This window comes from Lolium rigidum, chromosome 1 (assembly GCF_022539505.1).
Source record: "Lolium rigidum isolate FL_2022 chromosome 1, APGP_CSIRO_Lrig_0.1, whole genome shotgun sequence".
Taxonomy (NCBI): Eukaryota; Viridiplantae; Streptophyta; class Magnoliopsida; order Poales; family Poaceae; genus Lolium; species Lolium rigidum.
Window position 1 is genome coordinate 186,012,380 of NC_061508.1, and position 10,398 is coordinate 186,022,777.

General features: G+C 41.9%; 1 protein-coding gene and 1 non-coding gene across 2 annotated transcripts; one reads left to right on the top strand and one right to left on the bottom strand.

Annotated features, from left to right (window-relative positions):
- Nucleotides 1-382: 382 nt before the first annotated feature.
- LOC124686122 (bifunctional dethiobiotin synthetase/7,8-diamino-pelargonic acid aminotransferase, mitochondrial) lies at nt 383-8,569 on the top strand. The gene is made up of 14 exons (XM_047220123.1): nt 383-1,060; nt 1,165-1,335; nt 1,427-1,688; nt 1,770-1,853; nt 2,003-2,123; nt 2,528-2,676; nt 4,746-4,840; nt 5,069-5,184; nt 5,355-5,501; nt 6,042-6,175; nt 6,266-6,397; nt 6,520-6,654; nt 7,036-7,148; nt 8,186-8,569. The coding sequence occupies exons 1-14, from the start codon at nt 426-428 to the stop codon at nt 8,361-8,363; spliced, it is 2,472 nt and encodes an 823-aa protein (XP_047076079.1). The 5' UTR covers nt 383-425; the 3' UTR covers nt 8,364-8,569.
- A 381-nt stretch (nt 8,570-8,950) lies between these two features.
- TRNAR-UCU lies at nt 8,951-9,023 on the bottom strand. The gene has a single exon. It is a non-coding gene; the product is annotated as a tRNA-Arg (tRNA).
- Between the last annotated feature and the right edge of the window lie 1,375 nt (nt 9,024-10,398).

Genomic DNA, 10,398 nt, shown 5'->3' on the forward strand with positions numbered 1-10,398 from the left:
GGGCGGGGCCGTCGAACGCGCCGCGGCGGTCGGTAGTCTAGGTTTAGATGAAATCTAGCCGTTTTCATTCAAACTTTGTAATATATAATCAAAATTGAATGAAAACCTTTATTTTCGTGCACAAATATTCATTTGGGGGCGGCGTTTGGGGGACGCGGCTGGGGAGCGACGTCTCCCAAACGCGGCACGAACAAAACACGTCCCCCAAACGCTCGATCCGACGCGGTTTGGGGGATGGTTTGGGGGACGCGACCGGAGATGCTCTTAGGTTCACCAAGTCACGGAAAGGCGAAGGCGTGTCCATCTTTTACACGTGTGAATCCGGGAAACGGGTTCGCCACCACAAGTGCATCAGTAGCGGGAGGCAGACACTCTGTTTTTCTCATTCTCCCGAAAACCCCGTAGAGAAACCCAAGCCAGCAGCCATGCTCCGCCGCCTCCTCCTCTGCCATGCTCGTCGGCGACACTACTCCTCCTCATTTTCCTTTGCCTTGCCCCTCTCCTCGCCGACCTTCGCCGTCTTCGGCGCCAACACCGGTGTCGGCAAGACCCTCGTTTCCGCGGGTCTCGCCGCCTCCCTCCTCCGTTCCGCCGGAGCCTCCCCCTCCACCGTTCTTTACCTCAAACCACTCCAGACCGGCTTCCCCGCCGATTCAGACGCTGGATTCCTCTTTCGCAGGGTCCCCTCGCTCCTCCGCCCCTCGCACGCTGCGCGCCTAATCGCCTCCCTCGACACCCTATCCGTTTCCCCCTCCGTGGAAACCCCACCCCGTTCGCCACAGGAGGCGGCCTTCTCCTACGACGGGCAGGGGGAGGTGGTGAGGAAGCAGCTCGTCTGCAGGACGCTGTACGCGTGGCGGGAGGCGGTGTCACCGCACCTGGCGGCGGAGAGGGAGGGGATGGCGGTAGAGGACGCGCATGTGAGGTCGCGCCTGGCGGCGTGCCTCGTCGACGGGCAAAATTTGGGGAATGGGGACGGGGAGATGTGGAAATTGGTCGAGACCGCCGGCGGCGTGGCAAGCCCGGGCCCGTCTGGTACCCTGCAGTGTGATCTCTACCGGTGCGTTTCTTCGATGCTTCTTCAACCCGGAAATATTCATTACAGCTTGGTGCATTAGATTATTTACATCAACACCGTCTCTCATCACGTGAAACTCTTGACAGGCCCTTTAGGTTACCTACTATTCTTGTTGGAGATGGCCGTCTTGGCGGCATTTCATCCACTTTATCTGCATATGAAACTCTGTTGCTCAGGGGGTATGATGTCAGTGCTGTAATTTTGGAAGACCGTTGTTTGTCAAACGACAAGTTCTTGCTTTCTTACTTGAGAAATAGGTAACAGTCTTCTTTCTTAATCTTCTTATAAATGTTTTAGCAGCTCTAATTTCTCTATATATGACAGCTCTGTAATGTTTGTATTATTTAGGGTACCTGTGCTTGTTTTGCCACCTATTCCAGAAGATCCATCAGATGACCTAACCGATTGGTTTTCTGAATCATCTTCAGTGTTTGGTTTGCTTAAAGATACCCTGCAATCTTTCCATTTCACGAGAATTCAAAGGTTAAATAGTATGCAAAGAAAGTCAAAGGATTTATTGTGGTGGCCCTTCACTCAGCACAATCTTGTCCCTGTAGATTCTGTTACAGTAATTGATTCCCGTTGTGGTGAGAGTTTCTCGGCATACAAGGTCTGGCCAACGTTTCTGAAAAGAAATTGGAAATGAATCTTTGGAACATTACAAGCATTGTTATGCAATCTTTTGATGTAGGTGAAAGACAACAAGATGATGATGACCCCTCAGTTTGATGCATGTGCAAGTTGGTGGACTCAAGGACCTGATTCTAACTTGCAGGTTATTGTTCTTGCACTTTTTACATTTTTAGAGTCTTTTACTTGGTTTGCTAAGAGAACTCTCATTGCAGGTGCTCTATTGCTAAAGTTGTGTACGTTGAACTATTCACAGGCAATTTTTGTAGCCTAAAACTTCTCTTTGATCATTAGATTGAACTTGCAAGAGATATGGGTTACGCCGCTGCTAGGTATGGCCATGTGATGTTTCCAGAGAATGCTCATGAGCCTGCTCTCCGTTGTGCTGAACTTTTGCTTGGAGGAGTTGGTAAAGGTCAGTGATTTAACCTTTCTTTCATCTAGGTATTATAATGTTATGCAAGTTACAGTCTAAGTCACCTCTTAATGAACAAAATGCTGTATTACTAATTTAATTGAAAAGTGACTTGTTTTAAATACCTTTTAGCTACCAATTTCCACACTTTACCTTGGATATATTAGGAAAGGAGATTGGTAGATTAGGAAAAGAGACAATAAACTGACACATGTGTGAACAAATGGTAAGTGCTTATCCGAGCCATAATGATATTTGAATTTTACACATGATAGCTTTTTTTTAATGTTTGCTGTGTTAATAGTTATTTGGTTCTCTTATTGTTATTTGTCCTTTTATTTAAGCCACGCTGCTCAAGAACATCTCATTCGTAGCACACAATGTCCTTTTATTTTGTTGGACAGATTGGGCTTCCAGAGTTTATTATTCAGACAATGGATCCACTGCAATTGAAATAGCTCTGAAGATGGCATTTCGTAAATTCTCACTTGATCATGGAATTCTAGTGGGCAGTGACATGAATATCACCAATGACAGAAATATTGAGTTAAAGGTCTGCTGCTCTCATACTAAACATCCTTTTCCTCATTTATTAACTGAAACAATTAATGTTCACTGCATGAGATACTTTTTTTTAGATTGCTTCTAGACCCACACATTACAGTTGACCTGGTGTGTATTAGTTAGGACATTAAGTTTCTCACTCACTAAAAATGATTGGACTTGGTTCATCAAATTTCTCTTTGCATGTGTATATTTTTCATAGGAATTGCATACTCTATGTGCTTATGAATCTTGGCTAAGTAAAGGATGAGAACTTCAATAGTAATCCAGGTACTTGACATTTGGCAACGGAGTTTTTAGCTAAAACAAAACCGGAAATCCTCTCCTTTTATAGTTAACAATGAAAGAAATAGATGTTTCACCAAGCGTGCCTTTTGGATTTTATGATACCTTGTGAGGCCCTATTCTATGTTATAATTTAGCAAGCAGTAAGGCATCGTAATAAAGTATGTGAAAAATGCATGTAAAAAATGTCAATTGAAGTGCCATAAGATAATTGAGATGAGTAATGTATAAGAAGCGTATACCATCTATTTGTTTTTATGGGGAATGGCTAATATGCTGATTTAGCATATTACATTCGGAGGCCAGGTGTGAGATGTTTGAAAATTCGAGCTTGGCATAGGAAGGATATCCATATCATAGAGAAAGTTCCCATTGTCACTGGATGATAAGCAGGTGGGGCCGCCAGGGGGTGCATGCCTGCATGCACCGCGGCCAGTCGCAGCAATGTGTCGGGCGCCAATTCCGGCTTTGAGATAAGCCCTATCAGTGTAGTTCTTTCTTCCATTAGTTTTCTTAAGATCAGGGTAGTTCCATTTTGTTAGGATTTGGTTTAAGATGCCTTTTTAATCTCTATAGTAAATGGGGATGCACAGATGAAAAAAAAAAAGCAAGCAACAAAGTCGATCTTTTTTCCCTATCTTTTTGTTACCTATCCTACTACCATAGCCATAGAGCGCGGGTGCATCAATTCTTGGCCTCCCGTCTAACATAGATTGTCAGATTCCGGGGTTCATCTGTCAATCCACTCACAACAGCTGCCCCTAAAGGTCTCTTTGAATTGTAGGATTTTCATAGGAATTTTGGAGGATTTGTAAACTTATGTTTTTTTCTAACAAAGTCCCTTTGGACTAAAGGATGTGAATAAATTCCTATGGAATGTATACCTATACCTCCAATTTCATAGGAATCTCAACATGAGCTCAAACCTCTTTTTTTTTTCCTTTGCGGATTTCTGGATAGCTGGAGTCCAATGCTCTCTGCACTCATTGACAGTGATGCCATTGCTATCAGCACTCTCCAGTGCTGACGCAGTTCTTTCTTAATTTCCTGTTCTGTAGATCTGGGTGGAAAAAAGCAATTTGGTGATCTCTGCGGATTCGGAGAGGTGTGGTATGTGATTGGCAGCATCTTCTGCCGCAGGCCCACAGCCATTTACGGTCTCCGTCCCATGTCTAGGATCGTCAACTGTGCTCAGGTTCTGAGGCTTCTTCTGCCACCGCTTGCTAGGACCCCTGCATAGGCTGTCAATACTGGTGACCGTGCCCCTTGAACTCTTTCATCAGGCATGGTGACTACCATATCCTTCTTAAGTGGTCATCAAATGACACATCCACGCTTCTGTCCTCACCATCTTATACTATCTCTGCCACATCTAGGAACCTTCAGTTCAGCTGATGGCACTGCAAATTTTAACAAATCTATATTTGGAAAATCAGGTGAATACTCTTCCAAGTTCGTGAATAAGGAACTATTAAATCTAAATTTATAGGATTTAGTTCCAATTTGAACTAGATTCAGATACCGTGCAAACCGAATCCATTAGTCATAGCATCAGTGTATTACAAAGGACCAATGATGTTTCCGCTTTCTTTCATCTGTTTACCACTGCCAAACGTAGTTGCTCACAAAGTCTGACTTTTTTTTTCTGTTATTGATCAATAAATTGTAATTATAAATAGAGGAACACACAAGGTAGTCTGTACCAAAGATTTTTAAATCCCCATTCATCCCTTCTTATTCGTCAACGTATTAATTGAGTTCTTTGATGGCTAGGTACTTGCTCTAGAAGGTTCATATCACGGTGATACTCTGGGTGCTATGGAAGCTCAAGCCCCATCAGCATATACATCGTTCCTTCAGCAGCCATGGTATGCAACAATGCATCAAGTTACTATACTGCATGCCTAGAAATATTTGCACCCTTGTTCGGTGATTATCTTTCCCAACTATTATCGTTTGGTGTACTACACATTGCTCTTTCAAACAAGTATGTGTTTTACCAAGATATGAAACAGTTGTTCGTTGAAGCCCCGTCTTGCTATTGGTTTCAAAATAAGTAAAACTGGAATCAGTCACGTGAGGGTTTTCTTCTACAGGTATTCTGGACGTGGACTTTTTCTGAATCCTCCAACAGTGTTCATTAGAAACAAAACCTGCACACTTTCTTTGCCCCAGTGGATGCAGCATAGCCATCTTAGCCCTGGCGATAAATGTCGGTTACTTGTGTTTGACATCTCAGATTATGTATGTGTAGTTTTTTACTCGCTCCGTTCCAAATTAATTGATTCAACTTTATCTAGATAATCTAGACAAAGTTGAGTCAATTAATTTGGAATGGAGGAAGTAGTTAATTGTGCTTTTGATTCACAAGTGACAACGCAGGTTTTCCTTCATTAGCTGAAGTCTTTTGCAAGACTAGGGACTCATCGTCTGCAGCTGATTTATATTCTACTTATATATCACAACAACTATCAGAATATTCCCTGTCAAGTAACAGAGAGCATATTGCAGCACTTATTATAGAACCAGGCAAGCAAATATTTCTCCATCGGCCCAGTGAACTTCTTGGATATTCATTGTTTCACATACCTTGACTTTACATGAGTAAAATCTTCTCATAACCAAGGTTGTCAGGATTGAATTGGAGGTTCCACAGTAGGATTGCAAATCATAGGATTGATATAGAATCTAGGATTGCAAATCGTAGAATCAATGCAGAACTGTTACAAATTGGTAGGTTGTTATGATTAAAAAATGCCACAGGTGCTAGTGCCCATTGCTCGAGAACTTTTCCGGTTCATAACTACATAGATTCTGTGCCTCTTCTTGTCTATAAGAATGTAGTGCCTCTTCTTGTCTATAAGAATGTAATATATGTCAATCATTTTGAAAAATAATTCAGATATATGTGAACTTTGATTTCCTGTACCATCTCATCCACATTGTGCTTTTATCAAGCACTCTCATTTGTTGGTATATACATGTGCAGCTTTATAATTGTTCTTTTTTGTTTACCCTGTTTCTTATGTCACTGTAAGATTTGATCCCTGTGAACTCCTATTCATGCAGTAATACAAGGTGCTGGGGGCATGCACATGATAGATCCACTCTTCCAGCGAGTACTTGTCCAGGAGTGTAGAAATCGAAAAATACCTGTCATATTTGATGAGGTATTCACAGGGTTCTGGCGTCTTGGTGTGGAGGTAACAGATCACAACAATCTAAGGAGGATAGTACATTTTAAAAGTTAACTCACATCTTTCAGAAATCATGACAACTACTATCCTTTTCAGTCTGCTTCAGAGTTGCTCGGTTGCTTACCAGATATTGCATGCTATGCTAAATTAATGACTGGTGGGATAGTACCATTAGCTGCAACGGTAGCAACAGAAGCAGTTTTTGAGTCCTTCAGAAGTGACTCTAAGGTATGTCCTGAATGTGTTTTCGTATGCCCAGGTTTCAGTAATCTACAACATTATTTTTGATGTTATGTGAATAAACAATTGCAGTGAATACGGCGTAAACTGACAGCTTTTGTCTTGTCCAGCTCACAGCGCTTTTACATGGTCATTCCTACACGGCTCATGCCATGGGCTGTTCTGCGGCAGTAAAAGCAATCCAATGGTTTAGAGATCCATCCACAAATTCGAATCTTGATTTTGATCAAATGAAGCTCAATGAGGTAATGAAGTTTATTGGTTGAACCTGTAGAACACGTTTAAAAAAGAACCCATATTTAGATTGACAAGGGATTGATAAGCACATGTGCTCTCTGTATGTGCCGAGTCTTGGAAGCAGCAGTGTTGTCCTCTCAATTGTTAACACGTTGACCTTTCTTTTCTGTTCTATCATAAGTACATAACATTTGATACTATTGTCTTGCTCTATTTTTTAAAAAGTAATGCTGTATTAAGTTCTCCTCAGAAACATGTTGATGTATTTGAGACATATATCTCTAATACTCCCTCCGATCCATACAGGAGCAAGTATTTTTTGTTAATGCTAGTATGTTTAGTCAATTCTACATGCAGTTTGCAGTTCTAAAGTGTACTAAAATTTGCAGCTGTGGGATGGCACACTTGTGAACCAGTTATCATCACTACCAAATGTAAGAAGGGTAGTATCTTTGGGAACTCTGTGTGCAATTGAGCTGAAGGCTGAGGGGTCTGATGCCGGGTATGATACTCCTTATCTGCTTGATTGGTGGTTTATTTGAATTTTACCTCATACTTATTTTGTGGAGTGAAGGAATCACTTCCTAAAATCACTCACGTGCACACCCATAGATACACACAGGAAACAGAAACTATAAAAATATACTCCATCTGATCCATAATAAGTGTCGTGGTTTTAGTTAAATGCTGACTGTTCCTAAAACGATCTGCACTTAGCTTGACTCTGTTTGGCAAATACAAAACATTCACTGGCCTGCCCCACCCTCACGATACTGCTCACAAACATTCTGCTCCCTAACGCTGCCTGGCATATGTTTAGATGTAACCAAAATGCTGAACACACTGGGACATGTATTTGACTAGCATATATACCCTTTTGCACCAAACATAGCACTTCCAGATTAACACTTTTACATGAAGCGAGGACGAAGGTGTGAGAGGGGTGCTATGTATGTGTGGGCCCACCCCACAGTTGGGCAGGGCATTGAGCGAATTGGGGCTAGGGTGTTACTGTTGTGAACATTGGTGAATTTGAGGCAATTCATATTTGCATAGTTGTACTTGTAGTTGAGAGATTAACTGTGATCAGTAAGTTCTAATCCGTTAAATGGTTTAATCTATTATAATTACCCCTTTGTAGAAATCCATATACCAGATTGTACCCGGATCTGGGACAACAGTGATGCCATTTTATTATTGCCTTGTTAACACAGCAGCATAATGTGCACCATCATTCTCAACACTCATTAGAAAAACTTGATTCTAGCATTTTTTATTTGCCCATCATGCTTACTTTTGACTGGTTATCTTACAAATTCAGTTTGCAATTTAAATAATTCAAATGGCCAGATGGAACCCTACCATTCATTTAAAGCCAGGAAAGCAATATTGTATAAGCGAAAAAGAAAAGGATACTAACTTCACTACTAAACTATAAAACGTTAATTGTTTTTTCGATAAAGGAGCATATAAAACGTTAATTGTACTATCGCTGTTCTTTTCTTGCCCTTATGTAAGATTCTACCATCTTTCATGCAGGTACGCATCATTGTATGCGAGATCCCTGATCCAGCAACTTCGTGAGGATGATATCTATGTAAGGCCCCTGGGTAATGTGATATACCTTATGTGTGGTCCTTGCACAGCTAGAGATATCTGCACTGAACAACTCTCCAAAGTGTACGGTAGAATCAGCAGCTTCAATCCAGTCCATTGAGGATAGTGAGCGGACAGCGACAAAAGATATGCTAGCTGTCAAACAATGTGCAAGGGGAAAGTTTTCAAAGCTTTCTGGACATGATGTACTCCCTCCGTCCCCGAAGGTTGTCTGAGATTTATCCAAATTTGGATGTCTTTAGATGGTTGTCTGAGATTTGTTAAAATTTGAATGTATCTACCTAAGATTTGTCAAAATTTGGATGTAGATATATCTAAAGTTAAAAAAATCCAGACAACCTTAATGGAATGGAGAAAGTAGTTCAGACTAGAAAATAACGTGGCATTAAGGTTTATTCAACGAGCCGAGTATGTGTTGGTTTTCAAGACCGCGGCTCGACTTAACCTTGGAAAAAGTGATCGTCACTCAAACTTATCTCCACAAAGCTTGGTTTACAAGGAAAAATAATATTCATCACAAACATAAGGACGAAATTCAGGACACAGGTAAAATGGTTCCTCTACTTTTATGAGACCATTGAATGAACAAGGGTTTGTACAAACCTTGGCGCTTATTTACAACAACATTGTGGCCCAATTTATTAGCGAGCACAACCAAAAAGTAACTGCATGATAACAAAAAAATACCACGCCCAGTGGGACTCGAACCCACAATCGCCTGATTAGAAGTCAGACGCCTTGTCCATTAGGCCATGGGCGCTTATTGAAATATTTTTCAAAATCCACTTATTAGATTACCAAAACATGATTTAACTCGTGTTTGTATCCAAAAACAACTTTTATTTTGAACCAGAAAACTACTTCCATTACTGAACTGGCTCAGAAAGGTCGGCGGCTACTTGAACTTATGCAAACGCTGGTGCATGACCCGGCCATAGGACCTGGGGTTCATCACGCAACTTTGCACCAAAATCGGCGAGGACATCCGCAACATTATTGCAAGCCCTTGGGTGATAATTGAATTTAAAACAAATAAAGTTCAGATAGATGGATTCTTTGATCTCTCTAAGAGCAAGTACAACAGCAAACATGTCAGCAAAATCCTACATGGAAGAGAGAGGATCGAGGACATCTGCAACATTATTGCAAGCCCTTGGGTGATAATTGAATTTAAGACAAACTCAGATAGATGGATTATTAGATCTCTCTAAGAGCAAGTACAACAATTATTTCAAAAAAAATAAGAGCAAGTACAACAACGAACATGTCAGCAAAAATCCTACAGGAAAGAAAGAGGAGCAGGCCCTTGCAGTATCGCCGGCTACAACACATAGAACGAGGACGAAGGGCTTGCATGCAGCTAAGACCCAATCATATGCATGCTTTAAATATTAAAACCTAATTACAGTCCACCTAAGAGTCAATGTAATAGCTAGCTTATTGTATGGAAGGGCTATATGATAGCTATAGGGTATACAACCAACAACAAGCTCCTCTATTAATCTTGGGGTACCACTACCTAAAGACCAACCTTCGTAAAGGGGAAAACCACTCCGCGCAACGCACCAGCGTCTGACACGTGGACTCAGACGACCGCGCACGCGCGCCCCCGCGACAAGTACGTCGCGCGCGCCTCGCGACAAGTACTCCCGCGCGACGGAAGACCCATGCAGGCTGAGTATCCATGCAACTATGCAAGCCACACACGCATCTAGCTAGTACGTGTAAGCAGATCGGAACTACGGCTAGCTTTATCACATTAGCACGTGCACGTACAAATCAGTAAAATACTCGAGTACAGTTGTGTATAATATGTAGGTACAACTACATATACAACACACGGGCGGCGAGTACAAGTACACTCACGTACATGAGCAGGTACAGTCGTGCATACGAGCAGGTACAGTCACACACAACACACGAGTACAGTTGAACACACAGGCGAGTATAGGTACAGTCACGCACACGAGCAGGTACAGTTATGCACACGAGCAGGTACAGTCACGCACAACACACGAGTACAGTTGAACACACGAGCGAGTACAAGTACAGTCACGCAGACGAGCAGGTACAAACGCGCATACGAGCAGGTACAGTCGTGAACACGAGCAAGTACATGTACAGAAGTACAGTGA

What these genes read in the sequence shown, in the direction of transcription:
- LOC124686122 (XM_047220123.1), top strand. Translation starts at nt 426, where the DNA reads ATGCTCCGCCGCCTCCTCCTCTGCCATGCTCGTCGGCGACACTACTCC. An exon ending in GACCTGATTCTAACTTGCAG is followed by an intron (nt 1,854 to 2,002) that starts GTTATTGTTCTT and finishes TTTGATCATTAG; the next exon opens with ATTGAACTTGCAAGAGATAT. An exon ending in TCTGGCGTCTTGGTGTGGAG is followed by an intron (nt 6,176 to 6,265) that starts GTAACAGATCAC and finishes TATCCTTTTCAG; the next exon opens with TCTGCTTCAGAGTTGCTCGG.